General features: G+C 41.4%; 1 protein-coding gene across 1 annotated transcript in view; it reads left to right on the forward strand.

Annotated features, from left to right (window-relative positions):
* LOC124596129 overlaps positions 1-26955 on the forward strand; it is a 262465-nt gene that overhangs the window by 117165 nt on the left and 118345 nt on the right. Inside the window, exon 14 of the mRNA XM_047135149.1 lies at positions 738-1354. Within this exon, the coding sequence (XP_046991105.1) occupies positions 738-1354 (617 nt within the window). The remainder of the gene's footprint in view (positions 1-737; positions 1355-26955) is intronic.

Here is a 26955-nt window from a genome sequence, read left to right on the forward strand (position 1 = left end):
TTCTTTTACATACTCTTTATTTTTAAAGGTCTTTTTCACATACCATATGTTATTATAAGATGAGGTTTTTTCCTCAAGTTTGTCATACAGCTTTCGGCCAGTCTACACACACACACACACACACACACACACACACACACACTCTCTCTCTCTCTCTCTCTCACTCTCTCTCTCTCTCTCTCTCTCTCTCTCTCTCTCTCTCTCTCTCTGCGATGCTGGAGTTGGCGGTCGTGTGTGTGTGTGTGTGTGTGTGTGTGTGTGTGTGTGTGTGTGTGTGTGTGTGTGTGTGTGTGTGTTTACTGGCTGAAAGCTATATGTGAGTGTTCTTTAATCGTGCCTGTCTGCAGCATATGTGTCTTCATTACAGTAAGTAGTGATCTATCTTTTCCTACGTTGTTGACATTCCTACCTGGAGTTTAGATTGTTTGATTTTAATTTCCTAATTTTGTAGTTAATGCCTCATTTACCATAACTGTGCTGCACTTAATTCTGTTGACTTTGGTTTACTTTATAATCTTATTCTTTTATCTAAAACTTCTTGCTGGTAATCATACTCAAAAAGGCACTCCTCAAACACTGTTCTTACATTCAATCCTATTTCTAATACTGCTGTTACCTATGCAATTTGTCACTGTCCAGAATAAATGGCACTAAAGGTTCCTTGTTATAGTTTACGGTAAGCCAGTTTAGATTTTTGTATGTTTTTCTGGTGACACCCTTATTTTATTTTGTTACAGACACGTGTTTCGTTAGACAATATACACTATGTTATAAAGCAGGACAGAGATGAAATGCACAGTGATGTAGTACAGTTGATGGAAGCATCTCCACAACTGAAGTCCCAAGCATACTTGTACCTTGCCAATTTTTATATGGAAAAAGGATGCCAGAAAGAAGCTTTTGCCACTGTTGAAATGCTTGATAAAGAGTTACTTGTAGAGTTGTGTGAGAAAATGGTATATAAGATAGATTACTTTTTGCAATCAGAGTTGCTCAGTGATATCAGCAGCAATTATATAACTGCTTTGGGTTATATTGTCGACAAATATGGAAATGAACTGGCGGAACTGCGAAGTATTCCTGTACAAGAGTTGAAGAATATGCATACTCTAAAATGCGAATTTGGAATGGCAGTGAAGTTAGACCAGTACGTGTCAGAAAGATTTCGTAAGGATGTCATTAGAAAGTATACTTTGCGCATGTTGAAAAGTAACTTTGAATCCTATGATTCCATGAAATATGATTTAGAAAGACTGACATACCTTCTTCAGTTTTCATATGAAGAGGGTTTTCTAGTGGCTGCACAACAAGCCTGTGATGAAAAGGAACTCGATGTTGCTCGTTTATTTGCAGGGTGAGTATGTTCTGTATCAGTATCTAAGGACTTATGCTCATTATAACCACTTAAGTCTTATTTAAAGTCTGTTCGTCAGCATTTATTATCAAGTCATTTAGAACACTGTGTTTATGCTAAGGTAGTATGATAAGGTGCAAAGTTGCCAGCCTAGCACAGGTACTGGTACTGATATCAATGGATTTCTCCATTTGTTGTGTTGGTGCTTGCTACTGTACCTGAGCAGTCAGCATGTGCGACTGCCATGTGACGAACACTATTTTGATCGTAGTACTGATATATTTCCTTGGTGGGAGAACTGTAATTGGGTGTAGTCAGCCTTGTTGGGCCTGTTGACGAGCTTCTTCAAGGAGAAGTAGCAACTGCCAAGAAACTGACAGTGGCTGAAACAGTGGTGTGCCGGACAAGTGCCCCTCCATATCACGTCCAAGGATGCCTTGGCAGAAAATGTGTGGTCGTCAGGACCTGATTGTGGAGATAGTTTGAACTTCCAAGCTCTGAAGTCTGTGCCTTTCATATGTAGTGCTTCACAATCCTCCTTGCATTTTTTCTCAATACATCATCATCATCATCATCATTCTTATTATTTTGATTATTTTCTTTAACCATTTACATCTTGGTCATCACTTTTATTTCTCAGTACAGAATAACTAACAAAAACACCAGAAGCAAAGAATTGTCACCTATGGATACAAAAGTAAATCACTTAAACAGCATGTCACTATATTTTGTTTTAGAAAACACATTAGAATTGTAAAGTAAACTGATCATAAGGTGCTACGGATAATGGTCTTAAAGTGTACTCGTTGCAATGAGAGACTCTTAGGTTAATTGTGGAAATACAGCATGTGAAAATGGAATTGTCAGTTTGAGTGGGTGCCCAAAGAAATCTGTGTTACTGAGTGAGTACCCAGAACCCATTATCAGTTGGAGGTTGCTGATCTAACAGCATTCAGGGGTAACAAAAATTTATTTCGTGTAATTATTGACTGAACCTAAAAATTTAAAATGCTGTCATAATCTGCTAATACAGATGGATAAACTTAGTTAAAAAACATGATAAGTATTACAGTTGGAAACTGTGTTTGTCTTGAGGCAGTGGAACTGAAATGCACAAATACCTAAACTTTATAGTCATCTAGTATCTGAAAATGAGAATACTTAGTGTCATCCAACAAACTTAACACATAATTTCAAACCTTTATGAAACTCTTTCTTGCTGACACCTCCCACAAAATGATTAAAGGAAGAAAGTTTATCACTCACTGCATTTTTGATGTTCATGCAGTAAAACTTAAGCATTAGACATAATGTTCTACTTTATTACTTCTTTACTACAAACTCTATTTGCAACCCGTTTCATAGACTGTATTTACAAATGTCACTGAATGTAGGTGAAAAGTGGTATCATTGTAAAACACACGGTTTATGATATGTGACGTCAAAGAACTTACATGCATGAAAAACGAGCTTCTGCTTCACATGACGCACAATAAAACTTCAACATCAAACATGACATTTTAATTTATTGCTTGTTTACAACTAACTGTATTCGCAACAATCTTGGGGGCAGAGTTACTTAATGTACCAGCAATATTATATCAACGTACAACACGTAGTTCAGGAGATATGATGTCATAAACATTGAGATGCGTGAAAAACTTGCATTTGCTTAAAATGAAGTGCAAATTACCCACACTCTGTTCATCCAGTTTTTCTTAATGAGAGTACTTAGCAACTTCCAACAAACTTTAAACATGATTTCAAACCTTTTCTAAACTTTTTCCTGCTTATGTGCGTAATGCTGAATATTTAGGAGTAAATTAAAAATGGGGGTTTTCTAATGTTGCTGCTCATTTTTCAGTCGTCCTGCTCCTGAAATGAACAAAGAAGGGAGTAATACTAATTTTAAGGTGCCTACCAGCTGTGATCTTTTAAAAACACGGTTAAGGGGCTCCGGAACGCCCTATACTTGCAATGTTAAAATAACGCTTATAGATTACATCTTCCCTACAAAGTATTTGAGGTAGGAAGTTGAACTTTTTACAGATTATTTATTGGAATATGGGCTACAATGTAACCCAGGGATTTTACAAAATTTTAGTTCAGTTATTAAAGATGATTTTTTTTCAATTGTAATGAAAATTCACAACATTTTTTTTGCAATTTTTTGTTTATATATTCAAAAATATACAGTTTTTTGGGAAAAGGCTGTGTTAAATTATGCAGAAGGTACTGTGTAACATTTACTGAAAGTTTGAAACAAATATGTTTGGAAGATCCTTAGAAAACATGTAATTAGTATGAGAAAATAAAAGTTTTGGGAATCGAGCGACAAAGATTGGATTAACTTTTTAGTGCATTGCAGGTCCATAGGATGGATTATCTTCATCCTCTGCAAACTCCTCCTCCAGCTTCCTCTTGTTCCTCCTCCTGTTCACTCTTGCTTGTATTTCTAGACTCTTTACAGCCCTGTCTGCAGCCCGAAGGCGTTCCTTGTCTAAAGCAAGCATCGCTCGTTGTTGTGTTCCTAGATTTTGCTACCATTTTCTTCAGTTGCAGTTACTGCAACACTGTTCCAAAAGGTGGTCATGTATGAACACTTATCATATTTCAGTTGTATTTCACTAGCAAGTCCTACGTGCTTTATTATGGAGAGTTCCAGACCAACTTCACTACAATGAATACAGCTTACACAGTTTGAAAAAATTCCTTTGAGAACCGACATATCAAATATTTCATTCACATCCGATTCGCCCATAAAACATTCATAGTTTTCACTCATTGAACCAAGCTTCTTCTGTGAAGTATTTTCTTTCCCACTTTGACTGCTATGGGCAGGTGTACTTGAGAGGTTAGGTTCACTCACTTGGTTATCGTCTTTATTGTTTACAGTAATAACACATACCTTTGGCTTTCCAACATTTCTCCTTTTCTTAAAAGCCTTCAGAGGATTTCTAATAACTTTACTTTTACTCATTATTATACTTCAACAAAACAGAGACTCAAGAAAGAGAATTAATTAGGAATATTTTCGAGATAACGACAGAGTAAATAAACATGAAACAATCGACAATCACACCAGCGATATATATTGAACCATCACAGGTTAGCCACAACACATACTTTATCTCACATCACTAAAAGGTACCTGATGAACACGGACGTTAATAATAACACCATTTGACAGCAGTTTAACAGCGCCACAGTGGGTCACGCCCATGTAGAACACATTTCAAAAAAAATTTAAAAATAGTTGTAGTCTTCGGAATTGAATAAATTATATATCTATTAAAAGGTAATAGTCTGCAGATTCAGAAAACGCAAAAAAGTAAAAATTGAACTTTTCATGATTTTGAGCCTTTCCGGAGCCCCTTAATAAGGTGGGCTAAAAAAAAAAAAAGAAGTGCGTACAGTGCTGATGGAAATCAAAGGTCAAGAAAATCCAGAATTTATAAGAGCAATTGTCAGTCTCTAGTTTTAAGGCAAATCATTGCTATGGTATGCAGAAAATTTACCGATAAAAAGACTACCTTTGCTAATCGTACAGAAGTCCACAAGTCCATGATGCTTTAACAGGATTTAAAAAAAAAAAAAAAAAAAAAAAAAAAACCAGTCGGAAGAGAAGCATTTTTACAGATTGATAAACCAAAGTATTTGTCCCTGAAGTCTAAAAACATCAGTGTGCAGTTCGGAATTTTGGAAATGTTGTTGTTGTTGAGTACCACCTAGTCATTCTTCAAACCATTCATTTGAAAGAGAAACTGGAAAGCTCAGAGTCCCCCCCCCCCCCCCCCCCCCCCCTCTCCCCTGCTCTCCTTCTCCACCCAATTTTAGTTCAGTTTCCCAGCTGATGAACCATGACACGACTGAAGGGATCAAATGTTATTACAAAAAGACATCGCTGTGTACAGTACTGATTGTTAGATTCCTTGTCTGCCAACCACTCCTGATGCAGTAAAAGTTTAGGCATTCCCCACAGACACTCCTTCCATTAATTATTAGTAACTCTACTGAAGGAGCAGCTCGTCAACTTGTGGATAGGACACTTTAATTTTCACTCTTAAACAACAACTCACTCCATTACATTTTACAGACAAGATCTTAACTTGAACATAAAGAAGCCTTAATGCAGTTGACAATATTGTCCATCGGACATTTGGGTCATTGAAGTTCCTTGGAGCGGTGTATGACACAGACAGTTCTTTGCTGCATTTGTGGGTGATGTCAGGTGCAGCTTGACCAAACTCGGCGCTGCACAAAGCCCAAAAGCAATACTTCAGACAGACAACACACAATAATAACAACAAAATATAATATAAAGAAACCATGATCCAACTAGGGATAACGTTAATCCTTGGGCTACTCTTCCCACTAATATGAGACTTGTCACACGTGTTCATTTACATGCTACTACAGTACTTATGTTCCCACCAGTCCACTACATCTGTCATAATTACAACTTTTGAAATTGTGGAAAATTATGTGCCCTCACATCTGCCGCGCCTTATAAATGAACAAGCTTTGAAAGTAGTGTTGTAGTAAGATGATCTATGAGCTAGTATAGACCTAATTTTGTTCCTTCACATAGTAAATACTATTTTCTTGTTCAGCTTAAATGTCTTTCTTTTATCAACAATCTTATACTTCTTATGCTTCTGTTCTCACAATCCACTTGTATTACGTTATCCAAGCATCATATGCACCAGTATACACACAGAGGCACGATATCAATCAGTCATTTGGTACTCCTTAAGTTTGCAGGCGTATTTCTGTGACTTATGCAAATTAAAGTTGTAGGACACTAAATACAACAAGAATTGTCATTCATCTTATCTGCAGTAGTGCAGGTGTACCACACAGCTGAATGTCTCAGGTAAACTGCCTGTACACAGTTTGCATCTAATTGCTCAGATTAATTCAATTACATTCATCATGTGCAAAAAGGATGATACACATCTTAATAAAAATAAGCATATTAATATGATCATCTTTGATGGAAAAAAAAGAAAATTTGTAAGTGTGTAACTGTTCATATACCTATGAATTGCAGCAGATCTGCTACTGTCCTTTAAAACTAGTACATGAGTTGCCAGTGAGGTATTTATAGTGACAGAAAGCATATCATGCCCTTTTTCCCCCCATAAGTATGAAAGGTAAAATTGAAACCCTCCCAGGTGTGACCAATTAAAATTTCCATTATAAAAATTTGCATAATAATGCACAAAGCATGACGAAGCTAAATCCAAATTTTGTTCCCATGGTGTGTATCCTTTCTTTAATTTTTAAAAAAGAAAAGAAAAAATAAATTTTTATGTTAAGCATTCATTAGATTAGGAAGGATATTTAATACTTGAGCATTGTTTGGGCTGGACACAGTGTTAGCATACCATGGTATTCAAAATGGAAAAATTCAGGATTGGTTTAAGTTCCCTCTTGCATATTGCTAACAACATTGGTAACAGCACTAATAGAGTATACTATAAATAGAATGGATTGCTTCACTTCCCAGCCTAATATTTCATGTTAGATTACTTCTGAAAACACACACACACACGCGCGCGTACACACACACACACACACACACACACACACACACACACACACACACACACACACACCCTAAAGATAATTATCTTATTAAAAGCCCCTTGTGGGTCCGGGGGGTTAGAGTAGCCCCGAGGTGTTCCTGCCAGTCGTAAAAAGGAACTAAAAGGACTCTCTCACTTTTTGGCCCTATGAGTTCAGGTTCCATTCTCTGGTGTGACCTACCACTTTCAAAATTCTACAGAAGTGTAAGCTGTATGGTGAAGGATGCCTTACATGGTGCACAAGTGCCCTTAGATTTGATCTCCTGAGTCTCTTGTCATGGCTTTGCATCTCCACCTGCGATTCAACTATTTGGGCAAGAACACTTTACAGGTTCCATTGTCTCCTGTCCTCTTTTGCGCCCATGACAATATTGGATTCTCTGCACCCACACAGGGATCACACTGCTGATGCCTTAGCTGTAAACTCCTCACATATGCCAGGGAGTAGATGTCTGTCTTCCTGTGGCAGCACGACTCCCAACGAAGGCCATCATGCCAGTTGGCCTTTGCTGTGGCTGGGTGGCATCCATGGGGAGAGCCCCTGATTGGAGTGGGTGGCATCAGTGCGGATGACCCACAATTAAGTGGACTACGTCATCTCTTGCTGGTGACCGTATGGCACCAGCAGTCTCTAAGAAGAGCAAGTTAGAATACAATGCCAACAGGTATGACCCTAAATCATTTTCCTCCCTCGCTACATCATAGGAGGAATGTAGAGTTACAGACTGGAAAAAACCATATTTGCCTCGGTTTTTAGTCTGTAGCAGAACCGTGGGGACTCTTTTCTACCTACATCATCTCAGTTTTTCATTGAACACCTTGAGGATAAGTTTGGAGAAGTGACAGCTCTGTCAAAGATGCGAAACGGTGCAGTCTTGATTCAGACAGCATCCCCAGCCCAATCTCGAGTGTTACTCGCCTGTGACAAGCTGGGTGATATTTCTGTTTCCATCACTCCCCATAAAAGACTCAACATGGTCCAGGGGTTGTTTTCCATCGTGACCTCCTCTTGCAGTCTGACGATGAGCTCTGCGCCAATTTAGAACGGTGGGGTGTTCATTTCATCCGGCATGTTTACAGGGGACCCAAAGGCAACAGGGTTGCTACCAGTGCCCTCATCTTAGCCTTTGAGGGTGATTCATTGCCTGAAAAGGTCAAGGTGATGGTTTACTGCTGTGACATTAAACCATACATCCCTGCCCCTATGCGTTGCTTTAAGTACTGGAAGTTTGGGCACATGTCTTCCTGCTGCACTTCCAGCACCACATGTCAAGACTGCGGATGTCCACTGCACATATATACTCCATGTGTGCCACCTCCTACTCGCATCAACTGTGGAGAGCACCACTCTACCTGCTCGCCAGACTACCCAGTACTCCAAAAGAAGCGGAAAATCATGGAGTACAAGATCCTGGAACAGTTGACTTACACAGAGGCTAAACATAAATTTAAAAGATTACAACCCATTTGGTTGATGTCGACATACGCTGCAGCCACATCACCATCACCATCGCCGTCCCAAGTGCGAGTGCTTTCTCGCTCTGTACCACAAACAGTGGGCCCTCCGGGCTACAAGAATACATCCGCCCCTTTGATGGTAGGGGGGAAATCTTCCTCTGTTGTTCCCAAAGCCCCCACTTTGGGAACAAGGCTCCCCCCAAATGCATGGGACATCGGTCCCCTCCTCCCTGCTGCAGAAGCAACAGCCTCCTCCCCCTCCTCTCGTGCAGTAGGGGTCCCTCGGGCCCCTCTCTCCCAAGATCTCCACTAATACCACAGTGGACACTTGCCAGTGGCTCAAGGAGCCAAAAGCTACTGGACGAAGAGCTTCACGGTCTTCCTTCTTCCTTCCATCACTCCCTATCAGTTCTGCTTCTGAGGATGCAGTGGAGATCTTAGCATCGTCTGTGGACCTGGATCTCACTGTGCCTCAAATCATAGAAATGGCTACAAAAACTCAGTCGGAGGTGGTAGGTGACCCTGAGGCATAACCTGCCTCCTTGCGCGCTTCATGCCTTCTGAGCCTCACAATAACTTCATCCGCCAGTGGAATTGTGGCGGTTTTTTCCACCACCTGGCTGAGCTACGGCAACTGTTAAGCTTTACACCTGCTTTCTGCCTTGCCCGTCAGGAAACGTGATTCCTGGCAGTGCGGACCCCTACCCTCCGTGGCTGTAAGTGATATTACAAGAATTGTAGCAACTATAATAGTCTGTCAGGTGGAGTTTACCTCTGTGTCCTTAACTCCGTATGCAGTGAACCTGTGCCCCTTCAAACCTCTCTTGAAGCTGTGGCTGTCAGGATAAGGACGACACAGGAAATAACTGTCTGTAACGTGTAACTTCCTCCAGGTGGTGCAGTACCCTCGAACGCATTGGCTGCACTGATTGATCAACTCCCTAAACCTTTCTTACTTTTAGGAGATTTTAACGTTCGTAACCCCTTGTGGGGTGGCACAGTTCTTACTGGCCGAGACAGAGATGTCGAAAATTTTTGTCACAACTCGACCTCTGCCTCTTAAATACTTGGGCTGCGACACATTTCATTGTGGCACATGGCACGTATTCGGCCATTGATCTCTCGGTTTGCAGTCCTGGCATTTTTCCCATGTATCCACTGGAGAACACATGACGACCTGTGTGGTAGTGACCACTTCCCCATCTTCATGCCACTGCCCCGGTGTTGGGCAGACTGGGAAGCCTTCACCTTTGCTGTCACTGTTGAATCTCCCCACTTGGTAACATTGATGTGGTGGTTGAGCAGGTAACTACAATGATCGTTCCTGCGGCAGAAAAAGCGATCTCTCATTCTTTAGGGTGCCCCCAGCGAAAGACAGTCCCTTGGATATCGCCGGAAGATGCTGTGGCAATTAATGAGTGTTGGTGAGCTCTACAGCGACATAAGCGGCACCCTTCCCTGGAGCACCTCATAGCCTTTAAATGACTCTGTGCCCGTGTTCTCCAGCTTATCAGAAGGCGGAAACAGGACTGTTGGGAGAGGTACGTGTCGACCATTGGATGCCGTATGTCACCTCCCCAAGTCTGGGGAATGGTCAAACGAGTTTTTGGGTACCAGACCCCAACAGGTTTTCCCGGTGTTAACATAAAGAGCATGTTACCTACCGACACAAATACGATTGCTGAGCAGTATGCTGAGCACTACACTCACACATCTGGATCAAAGAATTACCCCCCAGCCTTTTCCACTCACAAACGGCGGATGGAAGGGAAAGTCCTCTCATTTCATTACACACCACAGTGAACCCTATAACACCCCATTTACAGAGTGGAAGTTCCTCAGTGCCCTTTCACATTGCCCCGACACAGCTCCTGGGCCCGATTGGATCCACAGTCAGATGATTAAACATCTCTCATCTGACTACAAGCGACATCTCCTAGTCATCTTCAACCGAATCTGGTGCAATGGCGTCTTTCCATCACAATGGCGGGAGAGCACCATCGTTCCAGTGCTCAAACCCGGTAAAAACGCACTTGATGTAGGTAGCTGTCGGCCCATCGGCCTCACCAACGTTCTTTGTAAGCTACTGGAACAGTGTCGGCGGTTGGGTTGGGTCCTGGAGTCACATGGTCTACTGGCTCCATGGCAGGGTCGCTCTACGACTGATAATCTTGTGTCCCTAGAGTCTGCCATCCGAACAGCCTTTTGTAGACGCCAACACCTGGTTACCATCTTTTTTGATTTACGAAAAGCATATGATACGACCTGGCGACATAATATCTTTGCCACATTATGTGAGAGGGGTCTCAGAGGCCCGCTCCCAATTTTTATCCAGAATTTCCTGTCGCTTCATACTTTCCATGTCAAAGTTGGTACCTCCCATAGTTCCCCCATATCCAGGAGAATGGGATCCTGCAGGGCTGTGTATTGAGTGTCTCTCTATTTTTAGTGGCCATTAATGGTCTAGCAGCAGCTGTAGGGCCGTCTGTCTCACCCTCTCTGTGTACAGACGACTTCTGCATTTCGTACTGGTCAAACAGTACTGGTGTTGATGAGCAGCACCTACAGGGAGCCATCCACAAGACGCATTCATGGGCTCTAGCTCACGGATTTCAGTTTTTGGCCACAAAGTCGAGTGTTAGGCACTTCTGTCGGCGTCGTGCTGTTCATCCAAAGCCAGAACTTTACGTTACTGATGATCCCCTCACTGTAGTGGAGATGTATCGATTTTTAGGACTGGTTTTACATGCCCAATTGACGTGGCTTCCTCACTTTTGTCAGCTTAAGTGGAAGTGCTGGTAGCATCTCAATACCCTCCTCTGCCTGAGCAACACCAGCTGGGGTGCAGATCGCTCTACGCTGTTGCAGCTATACAGAGCCCTTGTTCAATCCTGCTTTGACTATTGGAGTCTGGTATATGGTTCGGCGGCGCCCTCGGCATTATGTTTACTCGACCCAGTGCACCACTGTGGCATTAGACTAGCGATGGGAGCTTTTAGGACAAGTCCGGTGACCAGCGTTCTTGCGGATGCTGGAGTCCCTCCAGTGCAGGTCAGACATGCACAACTGCTCACCAGTTACGTAGCATACATTCGTAGTTCTCCTGTGCATCCAAATTACCCTCGTTTTCCCACCCATGGTGGTTCATCTCTCACACTGGCGGCCCAGGTCCAGGCTTACAAATGCAGTTAGTGACCGATCCTTTCTATCTGAACTGGAGTCCTTCCCTTTACCACCTATATGCGAGGTCCAATTGCGTACACCTCCATGGTGTACACCTAGGCTGCAGCTTCGCCTGGACCTTTCACATGGCAGAAAGGGCTCAGTTCACCCCGCGGCTCTCCGCTGTTACTTCATCTCGATTCTTGATATGTACCGAGGCCATGAAGTGACTTACCCCAACAGCTTGATGGCTGATGGTCACGTCGGCTTCGCGTATGTCCATGGAGGACAAATTGTACAGCATGGCTGCAGTGTTTTCACTCCAGAGCTCGTGGCTATATATTGTGTTCTTGAGCACATTCGTTCATGCCCTGGGGAGTCGTTTCTTCTGCGTACTGACTCCTTGAGCAGCCTACCAGCTATCACCCAGTGCAAACCTCATCATCCTTTGGTAGCGACCATCCAGGAGTCCATCTGTGTCCTGGAACGGTTGGGTCGTTCAGGGGTGTTTGTGTGGACCCCAGGACATGTCAGAATCCCAGGCAACAAACTTGTTGAAAGGCTGGCCAAACAGACTACACGGAAACCACGTATGGAGACAGTCATTCCAATTACTGCCCTGTGTTCATTTTTACATCGCCAGGCTTTTTGGCTTTGGGAGACAGAATGGCATATTCTCAGTACGCACAACGAACTGCATGCCATTAAGGAGACTAGTAATGTGTGGCAGTCCTCCATGCAGGTCTCTCGCAGGGACTCTGTGGTTGTCTGCTGGCTCTGCATTTGCAACGCTTGGGTGACCCACAGCTACCTCCTGCGCTGTGAAGACCCGCCTCCGTGTCGATGCTGTGCCCGGTTGACAGTGGCCCGTATTCGGTGCACTGTCCCACTTTGACTGCCCTGTGACAAAATCTTCTGTTACCGGACTTGTTGCCACTAATTTTTTCTGACAACGCCTCATCGGCTGATTTAGTTTTACATTTTATTTGTGAGGGTTGGTTTTATCATTTTATCTAAATTTTAGCGCATATTCTTTGTCCCTCTGTGACCTCCACCCTAGCGCTTTTAGGGTGGAGGTTTTAATGTGTTGTAGAGTGGCTGGCTTCTACATACGAGGGCTATCCACAAAGTACATTACGTTTTGGAATTAAAAATAAATAAAGTATTGGAAATTTTTTAAATTATATACAGATGAAAGCCACACTTAAATACTACTTTTCTACATAGTTGCCATTTAAATTAAGGCGCTTATCGTAGCGATGGACGAGCTTGGAAATTCCTTTGTTGTAAAATTCGCCTGCCTGCGCATTCAACCACGTGGTTACCTCTTCTTGAAGCTGTGCATCGTCATCAAAACGCTGCATAGCCAACCACTTCTTCATTGCTGGGAATAAGTGGAAGTCGCTCGGTGCCAGGTCGGGACTGTACGATGGATGAGGAAACAACTCCCACTTAAAAGATTCGAGAACTTCACGAGTGGCATTTGCCGTGTGGGCCCGGGCGTTGTCGTGAATCAGCAAGATCTTTGAGCCCAACTTTCCCCTGCGCTTGTTTTGTATTGCTCTTCTGAGGTTGTGCAGAGTTTGGCAATACCTTTGAGAGTTTATTGTAGTGCCTCTTTCCAGGAAATCCACAAAAATCACACCTTTTCTGTCCCAAAAGACAGTTATTACGCGGTTGAAGGCGCAGGCGGCCGAATTTTACGACGAAGGAATTTCCAAGCTCATCCATCGCTACGATAAGTGCCTTAATTTAAATGGCAACTATGTAGAAAAGTATTACTTAAGTGTGGCTTTCATCTGTATATAATAAAAAAATTTCCAATAAGTTATTTATTTTTAATTCCAAAATGTAATGTACTTTGTGGATAGCCCTCGTATTATTCTCATGGTCAGCCAGCCATGGTAATCTGTTTTGTCATTTTAATCTTTTCTACCTGTTTCTTGCGTTTCTGTGGTTTTCTTCTCCCCTCTTTTCCATTTAAGTGTTTGTTGCCCTTCCTTCATTCTTGTGGTTTTTCCATTTCGTGTTGTCAGTCTTGCTTGTTTTATTCTCACTTTTGTGGCATTGTTTTATTCGGAACAAGGGACCGATGACCTAGCAGTTCGGTTCCTTCGCCCCTCTTTTAAACTAACTAACCAACCAACCAACCAACCAACCAACCTTACTGAGACTATAATGTAGTTATAGTAGCACCTACACGCCTTATTACTCCACGATGATTAAGAATTGGTTATCATTCATGCCTCATTCTGCACAATTCTAGTGAAGTGTTCTGTTTTTAAATATTTTAATCACAATAGGCGAAAATACAAAGTGTTTGAAGATTCCCATTACAAACTTCTAAGACTTGTAGAGGGGAGTGAGTACATAATATTTTGAATAGGAACCTATGCCTGGAATCGTACCATTTTCGTTCTACAACATTTTCAGTTCATGCTTTAAATAGTGAAAACTGCACCGGTTACTTACTTTTTTATGCTTAGAACAATGCATTTTAAGAATTTATTCTTATTTTCAAGTGCATTTGTTTACATGAATATGTTTGATGATGTTTGCATATGTGATTTTATGACACTCTTGCATCTCTTCGATGTTAGACTGCAACCGGAAAAACTGACAAAATGAACCTTTGAAACAAATACTAACAAGGAGATAGAGAGGCTGGCCAGTACTTACGTCAGCTCATTACAGCCGACAGATACACAAAAAACAGAACCGAAAATTTACGTTCCTAGCTTTCGGAACAAATGTTCCTTCATCAGGGAGGAGAGAGGGGAAAGAAAGGGAAGAAGCGAAAGTGGATTCAGTTACAACCCAGGTTATGAAGCAACAGGGAAAGGAAAACAGGGAGGGTAGCAAGGATGGAGGCATGGTTGTCAGAGGGAAGCCAAAGATATTCTACTGTAAGTACTGTGCCAGCTTCACACCAAAGAGGATGCATACAGAAGTAAAGAGGTATATAGTATAAAGATAAACACAACTATGTAGGATGTAAAGATGCATGAATGGCTAAAGAGGGAAGGGAAAGAGGAGAAGACTGAAGAGTAAATGGGAGTGAGGTTGTTTAACGTAGGTTCCGTCCAGGGGGATGGCGGGATGAAAGGATGTGTTGGAGTGCAAGTTCCCATCTCCGCAGTTCAGAGGGACTGGTGTTGGGTGGGAGAAGCCAAATGGCACATACGGTGTAGCAGGTTCCTAGGTTTTTTGTGTATCTGTCGGCTGTACTGAGCTGAGGTAAGCACTGGACAGCCCCTCCATCTCCTTGTTAGTATTTGTTTCACATCTGTATATGAGATTTTCCATTAATCATTTGACCTAGGAACCTACGTTAAACCACCTCACTCCCATTTACTCTTCAGTCTTCTCCTCTTTCCCTTTCCTCTTTAGCCATTCATGCATGTTTTCATCCTACATAGTTGTGTTTATCTTTATACTATATACCTATTTACTTCTGTATGCATCCTCTTTGGTTTGAAGCTGGCACAGTACTTACAGTAGAATATCTTTGGCTTCCCTCTGACAACCATGCCTCCATCCTTGCTACCCTCCCTGTTTTCCTTTCCCTGTTGCTTCATAAACTGGGTTGTGAGTAACTGAATCTACTTTCCCTTCTTCCCTTTCTTTCCCCTCTCCCCTCCCTGATGAAGGAACATTTGTTGCGAAAGCTAGGAACGTAAATTTTCGGTTCTGTTTTTTGTGTATCTGTCAGCTGTACTGAGCTAAGTACTGGCCAGCCCCTCTGTCTCCTTGTTAGTATTTGTTTCACATCTTTATATGAGATTTTCCATTAATCATTTAAAATGAACCTTTGAATGTTTTTAAAAGCTAATGTAAAAAATGGTATTTTTGTTTGTCTACTTACAGGTATTGTGCCTCTTCCATCATACAGAATATCATACAAGCACAAATCATCCCTTACATTGTTTGTTTACAAAACATTCTACAAATATGATTTGCATGTGTGTGATACACAGAGGAGGCACAATACCTGTAAGTAGACAAAAAGTACCATTTCTTACGTTAGCATTTAAAACCACTCAAAGATTCATTTAAACCATTTATTTCAATTCAGTTTAACCTCAAAATGATGCAAGAAAAGCAGAAAATCACATATGCAAACATTACCAAACACATTCATGTAAGCAAATGCACAGCTACACTTGAAAATGAGAAGAAATTCTCAACATGTGTTGCACCAAGAATAAAAAATAAGTAACTGGTGCAGTTTTCATTATTTGAATCATGGATGACTTTCCTGAAATATTGGATATGATGAATGAAATTAGGTTTCAATTCAGATGTGTGACATGTCCATGTCTGCTGAGGGAAAGAGAAATGTCTCGTAGTTGCTTGTCCTGGTATGCAGTAGGGTAGATAGGATGACGTGCACATCAGACGATCACCTGATGTCACTCAACATCTGCTTTGCGAAGTTTTATTTAGGAGACTCCTGCAGAAACAGAATAAGAGCTGCTGACATGAGATCTGGCCGCTGTGCTAGAAGTCGAAGAGAGACCAGGTGGGACAGAGAGTGTGTACTAACACATGCTTCTTAGGTGCATTGTCTGTGACAATGTTGGCGGTCATCACATTGAGCTGCTGTTGTAATGAATCAGTGCTGTTCTGTATGTGTGGTATGCTGGTTTTTTTTTTTTGTCCTCCAGAAGACTATAAAGGTGCATTGTTTAAGTGTTAATACAAACAAATGAGCTTACGTGATAAATGGATGTTTCTTTATGAATTATTACCTTATGATAGTACTGAATCATGCCTAATTCAGTTCTTCAAGAGGAAGTGGATGAGTTAAACATCTGAATTGAAACCGCCGTAGAACAGAAATGGTATATTTTCAGACACGGGTTTCTAGAAGTCCTGGAAGTCTGTAATGGGAATTCCCGAACAGTCTGTATGATCTACTGCCAAGTACCCAATAACAAGTTGTTGGAACTGAAAGAGTTTATATCATTATTTTTGAAGAATATGAATGTGGTGTTTAATTCCACCTTAATCAGTTAAGAAAGGTCATTGAATGCCAGATTATATTTTTCTCTGTTATTATTCCTGTTCATATATCTGCGTCCAGATCTGTTACACTTTTGACTGTTGTGGTCCCTGTTGTAATGGCTATGCGTGTGTTGCATTGGTTACTGTTATTGCTATTGCAACTTGCTTGCCATCTTTCGCATTCTCGCTCAGTGGTGTCTATTTGTTCCAAATATTGTAATAAATTATTAATTCTACTCCAATCTTTTACTAAAACCCTCTATCTTACCTTCTGTGGTAAATGGCTGATGACCACTTCTAACAGATGTTCCTGCCTTTTGGGATCGTTTAAGTATTTTGCTTTATTGGCATGCCATTCTGTGTTGTTTCTGTAACTTTTCCTATAATTATTGTCGTTAGGTTTGGATCATAAAAGTCAGAGGTTCTCCTGTTGCTCCAATATTTTGATTCAAAAGTTCTTCCAAAATCCTGATATGTTTGAAAATACCCTAACTGTAATAATCCCCACTGTGCTGCTTCTCCGTCATACGACTTTTTACAAATCTTATTTTATTGTAGTCTGTCCATGTTCCAGTAAACATACGAGGGTTGGAACTTAAACAGTGACAACTATTTATTCACAGCTGATACAAAAGTGTTGCATGTTTGTAGCTGTTACTGTCCTTCAAAGTAGTAACCAGCACTGTGTAGAACCCGTTGCCAGTGATGTGGAAGGTGTAGTATTCCGTTAGCAGAGCCTGTTCTGTTGATGGTGCGAATGGAATGATCTAAAGTTATAGTGATTGTTGTGTACGACTGTGATGGTGTTACCCTAATGCATTATGTTACTCCACGGCAGACCGCCAATGCACAGTAGTACTGTTCGTTTTTGGAGCATCACCTGCGACCAGCTTTGTGAAAGAAGCGGCAACTCTTTCTGTACAACCCACCCATCACTTTGCATGACAATGCGCAGGCGCACACAGCGCAAACAGTGGCTGCTCTGTTTGGTTGATGAGACTGGGAAGTACTGTACCATCCACCATATTTCCCGGACTTAAGTCCTTGACTTTGATTTGATTCTGAAGATGAAGGAACCACTTCGTAGCATTCGCCTCAGAACTGTTCCAGAGATTCAACAGGCAGTAGACTGCTCCTTTCACACCATCAACAGAATAGGCTCTGCTAACAGTATACTATACCTTCCGCATCACTGGCAACAGGTTCTACACAATGGTGGTGACTACTTTGAAGGACAGTAACGGGTGCAAACATGTAACTCTTTTGTATCAGTTGAGAATAAATAGTTGCCACTATTTCAGTTCCATCCCTCATATTTCTGAAAGATTTTAGAAACAAAGCAGGTTTTATATCCTATAATGGTGTAAATTTTGGAAAATTACGATTAAGACAACTTCTTAATGTTGTTGTGTGGTCTTCAGTCCGAAGACTGGTTTGATCCAGCTCTCCATGCTACTCTATCCTGTGCAAGCTTCTTCATCTCCCATTACCTATTGCAACCTACATCCTTCTGAATCTGTTTAGTGTATTCATCTCTTGGTCTCCCTCTATGATTTTTACCCTCCACAGTGCCCTCCAATACTACATTGATAATCTCTTGATGCCTCAGAATATGTCCTACCAAGTGATACCTTCTTCTAGTCAAGTTGTGCCACAAATTTCTCTTCTCCCCAATTCTATTCAATACCTCCTCATTATGTGATCCACCCATCTAATCTTAAGCATTCTTCTGTAGCACCACATTTCGAAAGCTTCCATTCTCTTCTTGTCTAAACTATTTATCATCCACGTTTCACTTCCATACATGGCTACACTCCATACAAATACATCCATAAAATACTTCCTAACATTTAAATCTATACTCGATGTTAACAAATTTCTCTTCTTCAGAAACGCTTTCCTTGCCATTGCCAGTCTATGTTTTATATCGTCGCTACTTCAACCATCATCAGTTATTTTGCTCCCCAAATAGCAAAACTCGTTTACTACTTCAAGCGTCTCATTTCCTAATCTAATTCCCTCAACATCACCTGATTTAATTCGACTACATTCCATTATCCTTGTTTTGCTTTTGTTGATGTTCATCTTATATCCTCCTTTCAAGACACTGTCCATACCATTTAGCTGCTCTTGCACGTCCTTTGCTCTCTGAGAGAATTACAATGTCATCGGCGAACCTCAAAGTTTTTATTTCTTCTCCATGAATTTTAATACCTATTCTGAAGTTTTCTTTTGTTTCATTTACTGCTTGCTCAATATACAGACTGAATAACATCGGGTATAGGCTACAACCCTGTCTCACTCCCTTCCCATCCACTGCTTCCCTTTCATAGCCCTTGACTGTTATAACTGCCATCTGGTTTCTGTACAAATTGTAAATAGCTTTTCACTCCCTGTATTTTACCCCTCCCACCTTCAGAATTTGAAAGAGAGTATTCCAGCCAACATTGTCAAAAGCTTTCTCTTAAGTCTACAAATGCTAGAAATGTAGGTTTGCCTTTCCTTAATCTATTTTGTAAAATAAGTCGTAGGGTCAGTATTGCCTCACGTGCTCCAATATTTCTACGGAATCCAAACTGATCCTTCCCAAGCTCGGCTTCTACCAGTTTTTCCATTCGTCTGTAAAGAATTCGTGTTAGGATTTTGCAGCAATGGCTTATTAAACTGATAGTTCGGTAATTTTCACATCTGCCAACACCTGCTTTCTTTGGGATTGGAATTCTTATATTCTTCCTGAAGTCTGAGGGTATTTTGCCTGTGTTACATATCTTGCTCACCAGATGGTAGAGTTTTGTCAGGGCTGGCTCTCCCAAGGCTATCAGTAGTTCTAATGTAATGTTGTCTACTCCCGGGGCCTTGTTTCGACTTGGGTCTTTAACCGCTCTGTCAAACTCTTCTCGCAGTGTCATATCTCCCCTTTCCTCTTCATCTACATCCTCTTCCATTTCCATAATATTTGCCTCAAGAACATCGCCCTGGTATAGACCCTCTATATACTCCTTCCACCTTTCTGCTTTCCCTTCTTTGCTTAGAACTGGGTTTCGATATGAGCTCTTGATATTCATGCAAGTGGTCCTCTTTTCTCCAAAAGGTCTCTTTAATTTTCCTGTAGGCAGTATCTATCTTACCCCTACTGATATACACCTCTACATCCTTACATTTGTCCTCTAGCCATTCCTGATTAGCCATTTTGCACTTCCTGTTGATCTCATTTTTATTCCTTTTTGCCAGCTTCATTTACTGCATTTTTCTATTTTCTCCTTTCATCAATTAAATTCAATATCTCTTCTGTTACCAAGGATTTCTATTAGACCTCGTCTTTTTACCTACTTGATCCTCTGCTACCTTCACTATTTCATCTCTCAAAGCTACCCATTCTTCTTCTACTGTATTTCTTTCCCCCATTCTTGTCAATCATTCCCTAATGCTCTCTCTGAAACTCTCTACAACGTCTGGTTCTGTCAGTTTATCCAGGTCCCATCTCCTTACTTTTTGCAGTTTCTTCAGTTTTAATGTACAGTTCATCACCAATCTGCCCTTGGAAGTGTCTTACAATATAAAACCTGGTTCCTAAATCTGTCTGTCTGAAACCTTCCAGTAGCTTATTCCATGTATACAACCTTCTGACATGATTCTTGGCCCAAGTGTTAGCTATGATTATGTTATGCTCAGTGCAATTAATCTTTCATTCCTTACCGCCATTCCATATTCACCTACTACGTTTCCTTCTCTTCCTTTTCCTACTATCAAATTCCAGTCACGCATGACTATTAAATTTTCGTCTCCCTTCACTATCTGAATAATTTCTTTTATCTCAACATAGATTTCATCAATCTCTTCATCATCTGCAGAGCTAGTTGGCATATAAACTTGTACTACTGTGGTAAGCGTGTGCTTCATATCTATCTTGGCCACAATAATGTGTTCACTATGCTTTTTGTAGTAGCTTATCCGCATCCCCACCCCCACCCCCCTTTTTTTTGTTTAAAGCTACTCCTGCATTACCCCTATTTGATTTTGTATTTATAACCCTGTATTCACCTGACCAGAAGTCTTGTTCCTCCTGCCACCGAACTTCACTAATTCCCACTACATCTAACTTTAACCTATCCATTTCCCTTTTTAAATTTTCTAACCTTCCTGCCTGATTAAGGGATCTGACATTTCACGCTCCAACCTGTAGAATGCCAGTTTTCTTTCTCCTGATAGCGACGTCCTCCTGAGTACTCCCCGCCTGGATATCCGAATGGGGGAATATTTTACCACCGGAATATTTTACCCAAGAGGACGCCATCATCATTTAACCATACAGTAAAGCTGCATGCCCTCGGGAAAAATTACAGCTGTAGTTTCCCCTTGCTTTCAGCTGTTCACAGTACCAGCAGAGCAAGGCCATTTTGGTGAGTGTTACAAGGCCAGATCAGTCAATCATCCAGACTGTTGCCCCTGCAACTACTGAAAAGGCTGCTGCCCCTTTTCAGAAACCACGTGTTTGTCTGGCCTCTCAACAGATAACCCTCCGTTGTGGTTGCACGTACGGTACGGCTATACGGCTATCTGTATCACTCAGGCACGCAAGCCTCCCCACCAATGGTAAGGTCAATGGTTTAAGGGGGGGGGGGGGGGTGCTACTTGTTAATATAGTAGTAAAATTTTTGCACCTGTTTCTTACTGTATTACATTTTACAAATAAATTTTTGGCCCCTCTCCTTACTTACCATTTTGCATCTTCTGGATCTGAAATATTATCATTACGCAAGACAAGATTTTCCTTGATTTTATAAGTAATAATTCTGATGGATGTGGTGGACTTGGGGGGAAAAACTCGTGTTGTAGTAGCATGTACCTGAAAAACCATGACCAATTCCACATTGCTTGGAAGAGGGATAGTGTCATTTTCTCAGGAATTAAAGTTATCTCTTGTTGGGATCATAGTTTCTCTTGATTATGTGTTGTTGTTGTTGTTGTTGGTGGTGGTGGTGGTGGTGGTGGTGGTGGTGTTTGTTTGTTTGTTTGTGGTATTAATTTGGGTCTCAAACGGCACCGAGTTTGGTCAAGCTGCGCATGGCATCACTTGCAAGTGCAGCAAAGATATGTCTGTGCCGTATGCTGCTCCAAGAAATACCAATGACCTGAACATCCAATGGACAAAAATGTCTCTGGCATTAAGACTTCAGTGTATGTTCATGTTAAGAACTTGTCTGTAAAATGTAGTGAGAGTGAATTGTCGTATAGAGTGTAAACATTAAACAGTTTTTTAGCCACAAGTTGTTGAGTTGCTCTTTCACTGGAGTTACTACAATGAGTAACTGAGGAGGAGTATGTTGGAAGTCCACTTTGACTGTATCATAAGTGTTTGACAGATGTGGACTCTCGCACAAATATGGAACAGTGTGGAAAGAAAGGAAACAAGTCAGCAACTGCACACACACTTACTCGAAGGAAGCTGGCAGCAGAAGCTAGTGCCAAGGATACTCCATTAGTAAAGCTTGGAATAAGCACCTTCATTCAGATGATTCTATCACTGCACCAGAAGAGTCACCAAACAGCTAGTTTAGACCCGAACCGGATGGTCTAGGGGTGGGAGCTAGTCTCGCTCAAGTCTTGAGAAAAACTGTCATTCTCAAGATTCTCACAAAGCATTTCAAGAATTGTTAAATTGTACAGCCTTCTCTCAATCAGATAATTCAAAGTAATGAACAATTAGCATAAGAACTACTTGAGACTGCAGCAATCAGATTAAGCTGCACATGACACAGCTGTCATGGTTTCTAACACTGTTGGAATGTCTGCAAAATGGAAATTCAGGTGCAGCAGAGGCACACGGGTTGATATGTGGCTTTTAATGGTTTCATTTCCAGTGGATCTGCTGGCACAACTGCTCTAAGTTAGTGTAGAAGGAATAGTTTATTCAGAAAAAGAATGGCGTGGAACTAAACTCAGTTTGTATGGTGTTCAGATACAAATGCATTTTATTGTTTTTAATGTAATTAAGTTATATTTGATCTTCTGTTGAATTATTCTATGATTTTCCTTTGTTCTTCACTTCATATTCAGAATCATACATAACTTAAGTCAGGAAAAAAGGAAAAAAATCATGAAGATATGAGCAGAATAGTTTTTGCTACATTGTTACTCAGATGATAAAAAGTAGAACATAATTTATTTGGCTCTTAATGAAAACAATATAATTCTTTGTAGTTGCTTTACTTCTCCAGTGGTCACTGGCTCTGCAGACCGTGCACTGCATCGACAGTCTGTCTCTGCTACATTCTGTCTGTTGTTGTTTCCTTCCAAATGACTGCATTCAGAGCTTCTACATCGTTCTGTATGTTGTCATCCCGTCTGTTTCTTGGCCTACCCAGGCATCTTTCTATTGGGATGTGTACAACGAAAGCTTGCTTAGGAAGTTGGGTCTCTGGCATACAGGTTACATTACCTGCCCACTGGAGTCATCTGCTCTTTATATTCCCTGTGTATCAAAGACAATATTTATTTCGCCGATTTGTATTAGGTTTTAAATTTTATGCATAGCACATGTAGATCTGTATGCTAAAAGTAATGGAAACCAACATTTTATTGAAGGAATAAGGTGCAACATACATTATCGATGCACTGAAGGTACAAGCGTGTGAAAAAGCTATTTTTGAATCTGAAGCAGTGGTGTGTGAAGTAGTGTCCTCCATAGACTGTTTGGGTGTTTGGAGAGAACAAATGAAGATGAAAACCATTTACCTTTGTATAGGACAGTTGTACAAAACTTACCGTGACAATTACTATAATGTTGTTCCTCTACAACACTTCAGATCAGCTGCAGAGACTCTAGGCTCCTAATATAAAGATGTTCAAAAATTTTGTGCAATATCTTGGACTGCTGCACTAAAAGCAGTTATAATTCAAATAAAAATTTCGTGATGAAGCCACTCCTAAGGCCTGGCACAAAATATCAGCAGTGGAGACAACAAAAACTTACAGTATCAATTAATTAAAAAAATGTACTTATGGAGAAGAAACAAGAAATTTAAGATGTTGCTTAGTATGACTCAATGAACCTTGTGAATTTTTTAACTTTCCATGCATGTTAATGCTATTGCATGGATAAATCCCCATGCAACATTCAACATCCAATAGCCTTTGTGTCCGAGCACTTTAAGCTCCCTGTACATTCAGTGGAAGTTAGCACAAGAATTTGATCACAGGAACTATGGAAAGAAGAGGTAACTCGATGTCTGAATACTTGTTGCTGCCTATTACTGCCTTAAACAGACTACTATTTACAGTTTTGGTTGACACAATGTTTCGTTGTGAAATACTTTATGTGCTTTCTTTATGTGTAAATTCTAAAACATTTACGATCTGTTGTTACTGCAGTGGTTCATCTCCTAAACAAGCTCCAAAGTTGAAATTTCTAGGCGTTCAAATACATTTTAAACTGAAGACATGTGAAGAAAGCAGAGAGAAATCTGCAAATTTTGGGCACAGGGTTAAACTATTTTTCTAAAATTTCATTCAATAGCAAATCCACAATGTGATCTTTCTGTTTGATCTCCTGTTTCTTCCATATTATGTCCATGGTCATTTCTAACTAAGTAGGTGGGAGTTGACAAAATATTTTTGCATTCAGGGCAGAAGGTTGCTGATTGTAATTTTGAGGAAAGATCTCATTGCAATTATAAACATCTGCTAGGTTCCCAGGAGAGCTTCTGTAAAGTTTGGAAGGTAGGAGACGAGATACTGGCAGAAGTAAAGCTGTGAGTACTGGGCGTGAGTCGTGCTTCGGTAGCTCAGATGGTAGAGCACTTGCCCGCGAAAGGCAAAGATCCCGAGTTCGAGTCTCGGTCGGGCACACAGTTTTAATCTGCCAGGAAGTTTCATATCAGCGCACACTCCGCTGCAGAGTGAAAATCTCATTCTGGAAACCTCCCCCAGGCTGTGGCTAAGCCATGTCTCCGCAATATCCTTTCTTTCAGGAGTGCTAGTTCTGCAAGGTTAGCAGGAGAGCTTCTGTAAAGTTTGGTAGGTATGAGACGAGATACTGGCAGAAGTAAAGTTGTGAGTACCGGGCGTGAGTCGTGCTTCGGTAGCTCAGATGGTAGAGCACTTGCCCGCGAAAGGCAAAGGTCCCGAGTTCGAGTCTCGGTCGGGCACACAGTTTTAATCTGCCAGGAAGTTTCATATCAGCGCACACTCCACTGCAGAGTGAAAATCTCATTCTGGAAATCTTTTGTTTTAATGTTTGCCATCCAACTCTCATATCAAATCCGTGACTATCTCCTCTATTTTGTGATAAAATAAAATGAAATGACAGTTCTTTCCTTAAAATTTTTTTTGATGTCCTTCGTCAATCCTATGTGGTTAGGGATGCCATATCGTGCAGCAATACTCCAGAAGACGACAGGAAAGTGCAGTTTAGCTCATTTTGAGAAGATTCCAAAATAGTCCAAACAGGTCCTTATAGAATAAAAATCTGCTTCAGTTGTCAGTAATTTTCTTAATTTCTTCCATGACGAGTTTTGAAGGTTACAGCTTCATCTGCAGGTGCCACCAAATAGTTATGGGAACATAAAAACGTGGTGGGCACTGTGGCTGTTGGTCCCTCACTCCCATGTGTGTGTTTGACTTGGGTATGATCCCCCACGACTAACTGGCCGGACTGCCACGCTTTTCTCTTCCCATAATTATTTGGTGGCACCTGAAGATGAAGCTTTAAGCTTCATAACCAGTTGTGGAATAAATTACAAAAATTACTGGCAACTGAAGCGGGTTTTTCGTCTATAAATATGTTCGTCAGTTACAGGTGTTCACTTGATGAAATATTGTACCAAACAAATCTGTTACAATGTCTCAAAATTAATATAGTGTCACATCATTGCAAGTTCAGCCTTAGCAGTGCACACACAAATTTGTTTTGTCTTTTGATCCTCCATCTTGTGAAAACTGTACAAATTTCTCCTTGCTTCATTGTGCTTCTACTAATGATTGTTAAAATATGAATCCATGTCTTAGATCCAAAATGCACACAATAATATGTTGCTACATTGTTGCTGGCAAAATGGCATTTGAGGTAGTTTGTTGTAAATGCCATAGGTAGAATGCTTAACACACACCTGTCAGTCAGCCAAGGCAGAGCCAACAAAATGCATTGGAAAAATAATTCTTACTTTCACATAAACTAGTTGTTATCCTCACAGTTACAACCCGGCAGGGGGCTCGCCACTCTTTGGTGGGTTCATGCTTGGCTACCACGGGGCCCCAGCCTTTGCAGCACTATTTCCCTTTCTGCTGCATATCTATCCTCTTGCTATTCTTTTTTCCATCCCTTGGGGAACATGTCTAGGATGTTATTGGAAATGATCTGCATTGTCTGTTGCTGACGTAAGAACAGTCTCACCTTTTTTCTCTCTCTCCCTTTTCCTTTCTTCATTTCCCTTCTCCTCTTGTTCCTCCACTTCAGCATTCGAGGTTACTTTTTTTCTTCTTCCTCCCTGTGGACTCCTGAAAGCCGGCCCATGTGTCTGACATGTAACAGGTGACTGTGTAATGAGTAATTTCCAGCCGCAGGTCAACAGGTGGGTTCGCACATACCCTCTGGTACAGGCCAGGCCCGGGGAGGGGTGATTGCCTGAGCTGCAACCTTCCCAAATTGCCGATTGGTCCCACTGTCAGGTGTTAGGGAGATGTGACCTGAGGTGTGAACGACCACCTAAGGGGCGTGGCCCCCCTTGTGAAGGGGGCCCCAAGTTGGAAGGAGACGCTGGCAATCCTGGGGGATTTTCTCGCAATGAGGCAATCATCTTCCCAATCAACATCTATGAAATGTAAACGCAATGAGGAGGCTACTGATTCGAAGACCCTTCCCACTGCACTACAGTTCCTCATGGTCTCATGTACTGTAGATGGACGGTCCTTCGCCACGGTACATCCGTTTATTGTTCATGAAGGTGTTGATGCAGTTGCTGGCCCTATGAAATCCTGCTCTCATTCACAGAATGGCACTTTGCTCTTGGAGATAACTTCTGATTCTCAAGCACAACTACTGCATGCTGCCTCACTTCTTCACGGCTACCCTGCTTGTGACAAGGCCCATAGAACTTTGGTGGAATAATTTACACCAGGCTGCTTGACAGTCTAACCGAGGCCAAAATCCTCAAGGGGCGAAGCCACCATCTACGCAACCAGTAGGCAGAAAAGGACAGAAGTTGTACTCCCACGAAGACTTCCTCCGTCTCAACAACACCAGAGTCATCCTCTCTGAGGAGGGTGTCATTGCCGCCCATCTGAAAAAGGTAGATTCCTCCTTAGTGCCCACCTGCACTCTTTTCCTCACCTTTGAGAGAGTGTTGCTGCCGTCTAAGATCAAAGAAGGCTATGAAATTTTCACAG

The sequence above is a fragment of the Schistocerca americana genome, chromosome 2 (genome assembly GCF_021461395.2).
Source record: "Schistocerca americana isolate TAMUIC-IGC-003095 chromosome 2, iqSchAmer2.1, whole genome shotgun sequence".
Lineage (NCBI taxonomy): Eukaryota > Metazoa > Arthropoda > Insecta > Orthoptera > Acrididae > Schistocerca > Schistocerca americana.